This window comes from Malus domestica, chromosome 04 (genome assembly GCF_042453785.1).
Source record: "Malus domestica chromosome 04, GDT2T_hap1".
NCBI lineage: Eukaryota > Viridiplantae > Streptophyta > Magnoliopsida > Rosales > Rosaceae > Malus > Malus domestica.
Window position 1 is genome coordinate 13,379,842 of NC_091664.1, and position 13,826 is coordinate 13,393,667.

The following is a 13,826-nucleotide window of genomic DNA, read 5'->3' on the forward strand; positions in this document are numbered from 1 at the left end:
ACTTACGCCATGGTGCAAGAGCAACGCTCCTCTCCGTCATTGTGGTAGAGGGCCACTTGCAACTACTCATAGTGATCATAAGAGTAAATCACGCCTCTAGTAAAATTGAAGTCCACCTACGTAAGTAGGTCTCACCTCATTTACATATACAACCTTAATTATACAATGTGCGATGGATTTGGAAATAACGTTTTACTCTCTCAATATCTATTTCCAGGCATTATGTATGCACCAGATATGTTATTAGCTCTCTATATCATGCTTCTGAGCTTTTTAGGGGCCCTCAAATTGATTAAAAAGTGAGAGATGAAGGGGACAAGGGAGGCCTCAATGTCTCTTGAGTTTAGTTTTAGACGTTCATCACCCAAACACCCACATGTTCTCTTTAAGAACGTCTCTAGTCCCATACTCTACCTGCATTTATTGCTCCTCCTTCCCCTTTCACTACAAATACTATGCAAACCTAACATTTCCATTCACTCACATCTACAAACGACTCAGTACTTATATTTCCTTTACTCCCATCGATCGATTGATCGATCTATCGTGAATTCTGTTTGTGACTTCAAAACGTTCAGATCATAATCTCTGTCATTCATAATTATGTCTCCAATTGTTCTTATGCTTCTTCTGTGTCTTTCCATGCATGCATGCAACGGCCAACTTCTAGGCTTCCTTCCTACTGAAAGTGGCTATAGAGCCTACCATTCTGTTGAGGTCGGTACAACTATTTCCATTATTTCTTGTTATATTATATAATATTGATCACTAACCTTATATATATATACATGCACACACACATGTATACACATGAAACAGATAACTGATGGGATTAAACTAATTAAACCAACAAAAACGGTCATCATAATCTCATATAATTGTAAATGGTAGATTGTTCTGGTGGTTAGGACATTTCTCTTTAATTTATTACGTCTCGAGTTGGGTTCAAATTCTCCCCCTACTATAAATTAATGTAAAATATTGGTTGTACTAAAAAAAAAGCCTCATCTAATTACTGAAATATATAGCTACCTGAAATGCTCTTGAAAAAATGTGACAGAACGTAGCTTGCATGCAATATTTGAGCGGATTTTTATTAGTTGTGTAGTATTGAAAGAGGCCTAACTATTTTAGGGTTTGGTGCAGGATGTTGGGAATGTCTTAAGACGTTCTGAGACTTCAATGTCGTCGACGAGGCCTTCCATCTCAGTAGAGTTCCAATCAAAAGAAGTAGAAGTGAAAGACGCTGAAACAGTACCCACCCTTGAGAGTATTCCAAACGATGATGGTTCGAGGAAACAAGGACATGTTAATTTTGGACCAACTTCAGGTTCTTATCTATCTTCGAATTAATCAAGTTTTAATGCACCTAATTTTATAAAAAATTTCGAAAGTAATCTTATTGATTTTTTTTTTAACAAAATCTTATTGAATTATTAACCACGAAAGATAAAACATTCCAAGAAAACGGAAAAAAACTCAAATTATTTCCCAATATTTGTATTGTTATTATGTATGTTATATCTGTTGTTGATGATGATGGTATGGTGGTTATTAGCAGCACAGGATATTTTTACATTTTCTCAGATTCACCAGAAGAAATCGATTAAAGTGAAGGTACGTACATAGTAGTAGTTTGTCTTTTAGATTGGTTTGTTGTATGATCTCTGTTAGAGTGATGCCTAATAGTGCAAGTGGTCATGTATATGTACTTCATGACCATATGTCCCCTCAGTGGCGGATCTAGGATTCTTACATTGGGTGATCCTAACCACCCAATGTAAAACGTCCAAAAAAAGAAATAAATGATAAACTTACAAAAACTAAATAATAATATTTTTTTCATTCATAAATCATGGTAAAAACAAAGCTAGGTCATCATGAATAAAATCCCTCTAATTTGTAAATACTTGCCACTTAGTACTACGGTCTAGTAGTATTCTTCTTCACTTGTAAGTGAGAGGTTTTAGGTTTAATTCTCGCCAAAGGCGAATTTGAACCATATTATTGCTGTCTCATTGTGAGGCTAAACCCACCCCTTCCCTCTTAGTGTAGATAATATCAATTGTTCAAAAAAAAAAATTGTAAATACTTTGATAACTTTTCACAATTTTACGGAAAAAGAAAAAAAAAGTTTTTCTTTTGTTAAATAGAAATAAAGGTAATGGTTCCTATTAAGATCATGTAGTATTATTGTATTAGTAGAGATAGAGTATACAATTCAAGTAAATCTTATTTCTATGAAAAAAAATGATTTAGATGTAATTTACAAAATACGGGATTCTTGGCACATAAAATAGGATTCACAACAAAAAACCGCGCCTTTAACCATTTCACCCAATAAAGATTTAACCAAAAAAAAAAAAACACATAGAGATTATAAAAATTAAAAATAAAATAATAAGAAATAGAATAGTAGATGAGAAAGTGCTTTTTAAAGGTCATATTTTAGTAGTAATGGTAAGCCTATGTAGCAGATAAAAGAAGAAAAAAAAAGGAGTTTCAACCTTCTTCCTTGCGGGAAAGCTGCAACTCCTCTACCTCCTCCATGGATGCAGTGCACCAGAATTTTGATTGTACCACGGTCCATCCATAACTATGTCATTTAACAAAATAAATTTCCTAGGCGTAGCCCATGTAGTCCTAAGCATGAATCTGTCCTCCCTATTGTAATATTTGGAGGGTCCCCGAAGGATCTTCATAGGCGTTTTTCTGGCATCCGGGTGGTCCTAGGACCACCTTGGTCCCTATATGGATCCGCCACTGTCCCCTGTGAGGAAATCAGTGCATGTGGTCAAATTATGCATGCACGCTACATATAGTCGTTGGTGGCATGGCATACATGCATACATAACATAATTGGGATGAGAAGAAAATCAGTACTGTAAACTCGGTTTTGCAGCAACATGACAACATAACGTAATGTTCTCTTATTAGACTTATTTCATCAAACAAATATTTAATTTGGACCACATACACATTAAGACAAGAGTCAACATAGTTGCCGCAATATAGATTCCCTGTCTAACAAACTAATATATGATAGCTTTCCTTGTAGTCTGATAATTAAGAGAAGATAATATATATATGGGTGTGTGCGCGCGTATTTATCATCAAATATTCACATGGAAATTCATTATATATGATATGAACGATCGATGTTGTATGTTATAGGGATTGGAGAGGCAGACAAGGACGTTACTGGGATCTGCTACACTGCATGATCAGATGGAGGAAGATAAAGATCCGAAAGGAAACGAAGCTACGGAGGACGTAGGTGTTATGGATTATGCACAACCTCACAGGAAACCACCCATTCACAACGAAAAGTCGTAGACATATTATATATATGATCTACTTCTCTGATGAATTTACCCTTTAATTTTTACTAATTAGCAAGCGCTTAAGAAAACCAATATAGTGGGGTCTTTTGCAAAACCTTGGAAAAGAAGAAAAAAAAGTGTCCACTAGTGAGTAGTGACAAAATGGTGATTTGATGGATGATGGCTCCTCTCATTGTTTCTGTATGTTTTTATGTCGATAGTTTCATAAATGATTGTAATCAAAGGTGAAACATATTATATGGATGTGTCACAGCCCTTTGTGTAGTCATGGTCGGTACTTTGGCTAACTACATTCACACTCTTCATATTTGGAACCATTTTTCAAAATGAACCTCAAATTTTAAAATTTCACATTACACATGAAAATGCAATGACCTACAAATGCTTCAGTTAAAAACTACGATCATGAGATAGAGGCTCAAGATAAAAAAGGTAGATGAAGACTTGGAAATAGACTTTAAGAAAATACATGAAGTACTTGGAGTTAATAGACGACTTGACTCAAAACCAAGCGCAATGATGTTCTAGAATTCATACAACCGACCTCATTTAATGGAATAAAACATTATTGTTGTTGCTCTACACAAGAAATTTATCATATCAATCAATTTATGCGTGCCTATTTGAATGTCTGGTCAATCACTAAATCGATGACGTAAGACTCATTTCTTAAGTGATGTTGAAGCCATGCTTGCACCACACAAAACCTAGTTATTAAGGAGCTTCAGCTTCTCCTGAATCAATACTTCCCCTTCTAAAACGACGACAAATCACGTGGTTGGTTCCGTTATCAACTAATAGAGAGCCATTTGCTCAAAGAAATGAAAGACAACTATTTATAGAATTTCAAAAAACCCTTAAAGTGAAATGAAAATTTGCAAAGAAAATGTACGTTTTTCTTAAAGGGATGAGAGAGTAGACTAAGTCTCACAATGGGCTAGCAGCAATAATATGGTTTAAATTCACATTTGGTGACATTAAACCGAAGACCCCTCACTTACAAGTAAAGAGGAATACCACTAGACCACAATACTAACTGACAAAAAAATAGACGCTTTTACCTGTTAATAAGTTTGACCATTCAGTGATTGTTCTACAAGATGGTAGTTATGGCAGTTGGTGAGAATCAACTGCAATAATATGATTTAAATTCGTCTTTGGTGAAAATCAAACCAAATACCTCTTACTTACAAGTAAAGAGGAATACCACTAGACCATAGTATTAACTGACACCAAAAACATAGACGCTTTTACCTGTTAATAAGTTTGTCCATTCAGTGATTGTAGTTATGGCAGTTTTCACATTGCAGTTTATCAGTAGCTAGTAGCAACCCATCACATCTTTTCCAATTTTCCAATTAACCACACTGCACAAATTGGCTGGAAAATGGATGTCCATGTCCATGCACTAAATGTATTCCACATTACATTTTCGTTAAAAATGGCAGGGAGAAAAGCAGTAGCTATTCATAAAATCTGCAAGGAAACCAGCCCCTGCTCTATACATAAACTACATTAGTTATGGGACTCAATCTGTTTGAAATGAATCGATCATCGGCAGGAGTAAAAACACTACAAGATAGCAACCAAAGCAGTTAATCAATTCATGGGTTTTATTTGATAATGTATTCTTTTATAAATTTTGATTCTAGTTTCTTTGGATAAATCAAGAACTACTGCAGCTCACAATAAAAGGTTTAGCAAAGTTTATAAATTCTGAGGTTCTGATGCCCAGCTTCAGATCAACCTCGCCGCCGCCCAACCAGAAGAAATCGGGATTAAGTTTCTCAATTGCTTCATCCAAAATCACCTGAAACAAAACCTGTACATCATCACTATAAGAACAGCAAAACCAACAAGATGTTCTTGTCTTACGCTTATTAAAATGTGTGGTGAGGTGTCAGTGGTCACAAACAATCACTATGGTGTCATTTCATAGTGTTCTGTCATTGCGATCTTTTCTAGTACACGATACATTATATGGCCCATGTTAGGAATGCGAATACCCACTTGGTTCAAGTTCTACATATTTCAAACATTATATGTCTGCCGCTCCCAACACTAATGCATGTGAAAACAACACATAAGGTCGTTTGTTGTCTGTCAAACCTTGCAACAGAATTCTAACCTCCCAGTATCAATCAGTTTTTTGTCTAACAGACTGGGAGAAAATCATTAATCATGACAACCAAGACAATGGACCAGCCGAACAGCTGGTCTGAAAGTTGGAAGGATTGAATCTATAAACAGGGCTCCAGGCAATTGAACCTCGGGGGCCTGTGTGGTAGACCTTAACCTATAATGAAAAGACACTGAGGTGGTTTATCTCAAGAACACCAGACAGTACAGGTGTTGTGTAAAGAATGTGATGGTTATAAATGTAGTAAAATTCCAAAAATATGATTCCAAATCTAATATAAAAACAAGATCCTTATATAAGCTTATGAGACCAAGAGCATGTTAGAGAAGAGTTTAAAAGAGCAAATGAACAAATAATCTAGATATGGGAACCAAGGGAACCATCCCAGTTTCACTCTAATTGATAACACCGGACTTCTGAGTACATCAGTTAACACAAAGTTGAATTATCAAGGCACAGATATATCAGAGGAAAAGGATCTGAAGTATCATGTCAAGCAGAAAAAATTCCCGTAGCATAAGAACATAAAAAATAATTCCAGTTCCAGAGGACACGAAATACATAGTAAATAATTGCAAGAAACACGTGCTCACCGGAATGTCTGTTTTCATGCCAACACATGTAACTGCATTGTGCTCAAATCCAGTCAATTCTATTGATTTATCCTCAGGTGCAAGTCTCAATGCATACCCAATAACAACCACTATCACCTTCTGAAATATACAATAAATTAAGAAAACTATATACAATTGAAGATCTCATTTTAAAGGACAAGGGGGAACAGAAAGAAAATCCAAAGCAGCTAATTCTGGAAAACCTTTTTTATTTTATTTTATTTTATTTTTTATTTTTCATTCCTTGAGGTTTGAAGCATATTTTCAATATATTTAAACAAAATGAAAGAGAGGATGGTTTATGGAAATATAATAGGAGTAATACAAAAGAAAAAAAGAATGAAGTTGGACCAACACTCTTTTTTTTTTTCTCAACTGTCCAATGACTCAAACAGGGGTTAAGGAAAAAAGTTAACCAATACCGTTGCAATATGTCCCTATAAGTTTAAGAAGGCTCAAACGGGATGGATTTAATTTTCTTAGGTAAAAGGTTGCTAAGAATAATCATGTGCAGAGAGTTGGACCAATGTTCCTTCAGAGTGAAGGAAGAAATGGGATAAATTGAGAAGATTATGAACAAAGCCGTGCCAAAAACAGTTGGGCGAAAAGCTAACACTGCAGCCGTTCTAACGGTACAGCAGATATGAAAAAGAAAGATAGTCACGGGAGTAAAACAACAGTATTGAAAACTAATATGGAATGGAGTTGGACTAACTCTTTGTTTATTTAATCAACTGTCCATCAGGCAAAAGAGGGTTATGGAAAAATGTTATCCATTAAGTAACAATGGCACACATCTCCATGGGTTAAGGAGAAGGCTCAAACAGAAAGCATATTTGATTCAATGTACACACAGATAAAAATCGTGGAAAACATTTTCTTGAAAAGTAGGCTCCAAGAAGATCAAATGCAAAAGCTGGACCAAATATCTTTGAGAGAATGAAGAAATAAATTGGTGGACTCTAAGAATACCATGCATAAATCCATCTCAAGAACAGTTGGACCAGAAAAGCCCAAAATTGCCAAAAATATGTGCACACTTCCAGACTATTATTGAAAAGAAAAAGGATGCATAGAAATGAAAAAGGACGATTGTAACAACTTTTCTATTTTTTCAACCTGTCCGACAAGTGTTGTGAAGAAATGTTCTCCTATAACATTGGAACACACTCCATGGACTTAAGGAGTATGCTCAAGCCGAAGGAATATTTATTTGATATATGCACAGATAAAATCTTGGAAACCATCTTTTGGAAAATAGGTTTTCAAGAAGTGCGAAAAGTTGGGACAACTTTTTTGAAAGAGTAAAGGAAGAAATGGGAGGAATCTGAGATTGCCATATCAAGAAAACTTGGACATGAAAAATTATAGCCTAATACCATTACATGTCATGAAACAAGAAGGTGCATAAATTGGTACATCAGTGTTTAAACACATTACAACACCTACCGCAAAATCACATTGTATATTGTCATTGTTCATAACCTGTGCTTGCTCCGACTTTCAATTGCACATTATGCATTTGCATAAAAGATGCAATGTTACCATCACTAGACTCTAAACATGACACCTCCTATGAACTCACATTGCTAGTTTGCTACCTAATTGACAGTAGGAATTCTCCATGGTTGTACAAATTACATAATGCACTCATCAGAATTTCACACCAAAAAATAGAAGGAACTTAACAGCTCAATATGCAAACATTTTGAAGTATATAAACTCAGTAATCGAGAACTTATCAACAAGTTACTGATTATCAAGAGACCAAGAACTGACAGTTGAATTTCTTTTTCGCTATCTTGCCCTCGTTGAGCGAATACAAGAAGTTCTTAACAGCTTCAGCATTAAACCGAGCAGTGTACTGCACCCAAAAACAAAGGGGTCCAAATTTCACATACCTCACACAACAGCATTATTATTGTTTCGATTAAAAACATACCGACAAAAAAATACACTATAAGTACCTGAAAGACAACAACATAGTATTTTGAATTGTTGCTGTCACTACAATCAACGACACTGGATTGGGGGGAATGCAAGCAAGGTCGGACTAAACAAATCAAAATTTACAAATGGGGTATTTCGTTTGAGGTACAAAATCATTTCCGATATTAGAGTTAAGTCAACGAAGACAAGAAAAAGATTGAGTTGGGTACCAACTACCAAGATAATGCTTTTGCAGAGATGGTGGATTGAGGCAGCGCCGAGAGCGTCGCGCCGGGCGTCGAGAGACCAATCGTAGTAATCGGAGGGAACCCTCTTATAGGCGAAGTTTTTTACGTCATTGGCTAGGAGAATGGCGGAGAGGCGGGCTTCGTTGGCGCTGACGGCGGCGTTTTGAGTTGAGGTAGGGATGGGGGTAGCGGTGAATTGCTGAAGAGAAGCGGAGGTGGAGAGCTCAAGCTTTGATATGCGTTCGATGATTTGGGTTTGGATTCGCTCTAGTTTTGCTAGTGAGTCTTCCATTCTCTGCCCTTCTCTATCTGTTGGGTTTTTCGAGCTTTTTGGTTGAGCATGAGAGCGGCGCTCTTCTTAGAGCAACTCCAGCCCTCCACCAATAAGCAGGGCAACAGCCCATTTTTCCACCTCCCGCCAAAAGCCCACTCCACCCCATCCAATTAGCTGGGCTCAGGCTCTAAAATATTGATGATATCGAAAATATCGGTAGTCTAAAAACACAAAAATTTCGATGGAAATATCAGGATATTATCGATATCAATAAAAATTGAATAAAAACCACAGAAATTGTAAGAAAAACTTGGAAATTTTTATTAAAATTTTGCAGGATGTTTATTTAGTCAATTATCTATTAGTTTCTCACAAAAAATTGGAAAGAAATGCATTGCATGATTGATTTAATTGATTTAAGTTGATTATATAGCGAGCTGACAAACATTTTGAGTATAGAAAATATGTAGTAATTAATGAAAGAAGTTTAAACACACCATAATCATTTATATATAATGAATTAGTACAATATTTTGCACTTTATACATTGCATGGTAAGATACATGAGTGACTTAGTACCACTGTGAACACGAAAATTTCCTGAAACGAAAGAGACAAGAACAACGTGCACAAACAAATATTTGTATTTTGATGATTTTGGGTTACAATCTCTCTCAAATTTGATCCTCTGATTCGATCTCCGTAAGGTGTTGATTTGTGGATGTTTCGTTGATCCAAGGGCCGTTGAGGCTTGATCTTGGATGAACTGTTGGAAGTTTCTTCAAGGGGTCGTGGGCTTGATCTTTGAAGGTGGATTTGAGCAGATCTTCAAGGAGCCGTTGGGGCTTGATCTTGAGGATGAATGTTTCTTCAAGGGCCGTTAAAGCTTGATCTTGAATAACGGTGATGAACGGATCTTCAAGGGCTTTTGGGCTTGATCTTGAAGAACAGTGATGAACGGATCTTCAAGGGCTTTTGGGCTTAATCTTGAAGAACGGTTGGATGTGTGGATTTGTCGACGTTGTTGATCCAAAGGGCCATTGGGGCTTGATCTTGGATGAACGGATGATGAACGATGGTGCTTTCTTCAAGGGCCGTCGGGGCTTGATCTTGAATTGGTAGAAGTTCTTCAAGGGCCTTTGGGGCTTGTTCTTGAATTGGTGGATGGTTGATCCAAGGGCCGTCGGGGCTTGATCTTGGAAGAACGATGAACGAGGAACGAAGAACACTTTCTTCAAGGGCCGTCGGGGCTTGATCTTGAAGGTGGATGATTGTTGATCCAAGGGCCGTCGGGGCTTGATCTTGGATGAATGATGAACGAAGAACGAAGAAGGCTTTCTTCAAGGGCCGTTGGGGCTTGATCTTGAAGGTGGATGATTGTTGATCCAAGGGCCGTCGGGGCTTGATCTTGGAAGAACGATGAACGAAGAACGAAGAAGGCTTTCTTGATTATTCGGGAACCTGGATGCTTGAGAGCTTCGAAGTTTCAGAGCTTCAGAGCTTCAAGAATTTTGCCTAATGATTTTGGTTCCTCCCCCAAATGAATGAATTAGCCTTCTATTTATAGAAATTTCCAAGGCCTAATTTTGAATATAATATTCCAGATGAAATCAGTTGTTTCTGCCAGGTGTTGACACGTGTCCTGTTTGATGACTTTTCTAACTTATTTCGATTTTTTGTTTAGACACACGCTACGTGTAAAATTTATGTAATACATGAGCGTTGAAACTTTGATTTATCGGTCAACATTTATTTATCGAAATTTCGATGTCTACAACCACATAGAGTTCTTATGAGGTTCAAAATTTTCACTATCTTCATCATCTCTATGTGTAGAGTAAGTGTATTGTGAAGAGTAGTCATCAAATGATAAATCCCCAAAATAGTTTTACATGTAATTGTTAACATACCACCCATATGGATCCGAGATTGGTTGACGTTATCCATAAGCAAAATCATTTGAAGATTGAGTCTCGGATTTTTTTCATGAGTCGCTCAATTCCATCCCAACAGGAATGGGATATGAAGGGTAGGGAAATGGTTGGTTATGAGTATAACCATAGTTATTGGCAGTCTCTTTGTGTATTATTTCAATCTTACATGGTATGTTGAGATTCTAGCTACTTCACTAATTGATTAAATTTTCTGAATAGCAGGAGACATGACGATGGATATGTCCACTTGATCATGATGGCTACCTGAATCTTGCTTTTGATGTTAATAATTCTCACAATAATATCTGAATCTTGCTTTTACCACATTGATATGAGATGGTGGTAATTATTGAATTAATGATGCATTAGGGTTTGATTTGATTAAGTTTAAACCTCCAATTAGTAGCATAAACTGACTTACCAAAACAAGTTTATTCCCCCATTTTCTTTCCATAAAAAAAAAAAAGAGATACTAGCATCTGTTATGGCTTATTAATATATTTGACTTTTATTTTCTTAACAGTTAATTCCCTTATTTTCTCTCTTGAATATACCATTGACTTTTTGTTAAATGTAATTTAAAGGAAACTACAATGATAGACATAACACTATCTCGTTTGTATCAACTACAATGTGATTTAAATGAAGAAAAGTAATTATGCCTATACATTTTTGTGCGAGTTTGATACCCACTTAAGCCCCTCTTTCACCTTACCAACTAGTAATTTAACTCACTAACACTATCTCGTTTGTTAAAAAAAATATTCAAAGAGAATTACTATCTTTCAAAAGGATATCAAATCTGAATAGTCCAATGTGGCTACTAGACGAGCCTTGAGTATGTTTACTGTATATTATTTGTATATAGAGGGTTTAGAAGTAAAACTAACAACACATTTGATATTTTTTTTTTGGTAAAGAACACATTTGATATTTCAAACGGTATCTAATTTGGATTGTACCATTTTATATCCTCATGAAAAATAAAATAGACAACCAAAAACTATCACATCATCTGGTTACTGTTGTAGCTCAATAAATTCCATCGTAATCAGATTCTAGGTGGCAGGTATATTTTACTTTACTTTATTTCCACAAATGTTTAGGCTTTGGTCTTCTTCTTTTTATCTGTAGGCCCAATAAGGTCTAGGAAGTTTTGGGTTTGCAGTTCCTAAATTGGGCTATTTATGTTGGATCCAATCCAAGTGAGCCAAATGTAATGGTTCATTCGTAATATCACTAACACGAAGGGGCTTTTCTTAGTTTAAACCTCAACCATTTCATATCCCCACAACCCTAATCCTTCCTAAAAATTCCAGTATCTAAACACAACCTTCTTCCCTCCCCTCCCTCTCTGTTATTTATTATTTTATTTTTTGGGTTTTCGAAATAAAAATGGAGAGAAAGTATTGTGGTGTTCGCTATCGTGCGCCTCTTGATAAAGCCTTGGATCCCATTAATCTGGATCTTTAGGGTTTTATGTTCTTTATAAAGAATGAGGAGGTAGATTTTGTGCAGGAACGTTGAGTCGCTTCGCCTTTGAACAATAACTAGGCTCAGTGAATAACACCCTGCCAAATCCCCTTTTGATTTTTGATTTTTGATTTTCCATCCGATTGTTTGTTTGTTTATTTAATCATTCATCTCCTTGTTTTTTCTCCCCACATCTCTGCAACTCTCCTTCCCGGAGCACAGACACACCACACCCACACCCCACCGTGACCTCCACCACAGTGGCGCACACTTCGACAAGCACCATCACCACCTGTGGACCGTTCATCCTTCCTTTCTCACCTCCCGGCGAGCACCATCAGGTAAGGGGATGCCTTGTTTAGGTCGTACGACGCAGAGGATCCATCAAACCTAAGCGGGTTTTGGGATCTGGAGAAAAGGGATTGCTCATTTTGATGGGTCTGAGCGTGGATTGCAGAGAGAGGCGCATATCTTAGCAGCTGCGATGCCAGAGCCTCGGCTGCAGTTGCGACTACGGAGCCTCGGCGATATTATCACAATATATTGACGATAATTAAGTGGATATGTGTGAAAATATCGCCATCTAAAAAAAAATGATATTATCGGCGATATTTCGCCGATAATATCCATATTTTAGACCTTGGCTGGGCTTCGGTGGAGGCCAGCCATTTACCCAGCTAAGAACGGACTGACCCAGTAACCAGCCCATCTGACGTCGAGCTGATGCTAGCATGACGTCAGATACGTGAAGATATTTTCTTTTACGCCAGGCATGTGGGAAACACGCGCCAATGGGCGCGCGTTCTCAACAGCATGCAAAGGGGTAGGCCTGCGCTGCAGGCACACTAAGTGGAAGTGCGACTTGGTGGCCGTTGGATTTCGAACGATTAATTTTCTGGACCATTGGATTTCCAACGGTAAAAAAACTTTGAATTTGAAATCAAACAGCTAGTGACATGGCAAAATTTGGACCATTCGATTTACAGATCAACGATCTAGCTTTTTCAACAAAAAACTTTTTAAAAAAATGTCAGAAATCTTACCGTTGGCCACGTGTCCAATTTTGGGCACTTGGATTTCAATCTTTTTGAATCCAATGGTCCAGATTAATTAACTTAATAAAAATTGTTAAAAAAATTGTTTAAAAATATAGAAAAATAAAATGAAATTTATTTATTTATTTTATAAATACCTAACCATCATCTTCCACCTTACACCACATTTCAATATTTTCAACACTTTCAAGCAAAGTTTTCATATACTTTTGTGTGCAAAAAATGGCTAATTGGACAGTCATCGAAGATGTTAAGTTGTGTGAATGCTAGGTTCAAGCTATTCATGACCCGATTAAGGGTAATGAGATGCAGTTGCGAGAACTTTGGAGTAAAATTACTACATCATTTTGCAAGAAGCTTGGCAACACAAGAACGAGTCAAGGTCTTCAAGGTCGTTGGAAAAACCTCAACCAATCGCTTACTTGTTGGAAAAACGATGTCCACCTTGGGTAAATGCCATTTACTCAGTACTATGCTCCGTCGTACTTAGTACCATTGACCCAATATGTGACTTTCGATGATATTTCTTGCAACACCTCGTCAAACACTTAAGATTGGGCAAGGACATTGAGGTCATTTTGAGCACTTGGAACACCCAAAAAACATGCCAAATCCATGTATCAAATGATGCTGCCGTTTCCAAAATGATACTTTTGGCTCATATTTTGTCGCCATAAGCTCCTTGCCACACACTTGGGCAGTTTTTCCAGGTTCAGTGCATACAATCGATGCTTCCAAGTCAGGAAAGCCTCGCATCTCACCCTACTTCAGAAGCCTTTGCAAGTCCATTGTCGTGGGTTTCCGGATGTACTCAT

At 36.9% G+C, this 13,826-nt stretch overlaps 2 protein-coding genes across 13 annotated transcripts; one reads left to right on the top strand and one right to left on the bottom strand.

Annotated features, from left to right (window-relative positions):
• The first annotated feature begins 399 nt into the window (after positions 1-399).
• Positions 400-3,612, top strand: LOC103410677 (uncharacterized). 2 transcript variants are annotated; one of them, XM_008349355.4, is made up of 4 exons: positions 400-717; positions 1,147-1,330; positions 1,562-1,617; positions 3,175-3,612. In XM_008349355.4, the coding sequence occupies exons 1-4, from the start codon at positions 604-606 to the stop codon at positions 3,334-3,336; spliced, it is 516 nt and encodes a 171-aa protein (XP_008347577.2). In that variant the 5' UTR covers positions 400-603; the 3' UTR covers positions 3,337-3,612. The 2 variants fall into 2 exon arrangements, with proteins under 2 accessions (XP_008347577.2, XP_008347576.2); XM_008349354.4 differs by having other exon boundaries at positions 417-717; positions 1,559-1,617.
• On the bottom strand, positions 2,544-8,684 carry LOC103410675 (uncharacterized). Of its 11 annotated transcripts, none has more exons than XM_070820506.1 (5): positions 8,265-8,684; positions 6,078-6,197; positions 5,092-5,166; positions 4,599-4,665; positions 2,544-2,770 (listed from the first exon to the last, which is right to left on the bottom strand). In XM_070820506.1, the coding sequence occupies exons 1-5, from the start codon at positions 8,565-8,567 to the stop codon at positions 2,748-2,750; spliced, it is 588 nt and encodes a 195-aa protein (XP_070676607.1). In that variant the 5' UTR covers positions 8,568-8,684; the 3' UTR covers positions 2,544-2,747. The 11 variants fall into 11 exon arrangements, 3 of the variants coding, with proteins under 3 accessions (XP_070676607.1, XP_070676608.1, XP_008347574.1); XR_011580006.1 differs by lacking the exons at positions 2,544-2,770; positions 4,599-4,665 and adding exons at positions 7,878-7,962; positions 8,066-8,151 and having other exon boundaries at positions 4,940-5,166; positions 6,078-6,194; positions 8,258-8,683; XR_011580005.1 differs by lacking the exons at positions 2,544-2,770; positions 4,599-4,665 and adding exons at positions 7,878-7,962; positions 8,066-8,151 and having other exon boundaries at positions 4,940-5,154; positions 6,078-6,194; positions 8,258-8,680.
• Between the last annotated feature and the right edge of the window lie 5,142 nt (positions 8,685-13,826).

Coding starts and splice junctions, on each gene's coding strand:
- LOC103410677 (XM_008349354.4), top strand. CDS start 604: ATGTCTCCAATTGTTCTTATGCTTCTTCTGTGTCTTTCCATGCATGCA. Junction 1,331..1,558: donor TAATTTTGGACCAACTTCAG/GTTCTTATCTAT, acceptor GGTGGTTATTAG/CAGCACAGGATATTTTTACA. Junction 1,618..3,174: donor AGAAATCGATTAAAGTGAAG/GTACGTACATAG, acceptor TGTATGTTATAG/GGATTGGAGAGGCAGACAAG.
- LOC103410675 (XM_070820506.1), bottom strand. CDS start 8,567: ATGGAAGACTCACTAGCAAAACTAGAGCGAATCCAAACCCAAATCATC. Junction 5,167..6,077: donor GCATGAAAACAGACATTCCG/GTGAGCACGTGT, acceptor GATGATGTACAG/GTTTTGTTTCAGGTGATTTT. Junction 2,771..4,598: donor ATGGACAAACTTATTAACAG/GTAAAAGCGTCT, acceptor ATTTCCTCACAG/GGGACAGTGGCGGATCCATA.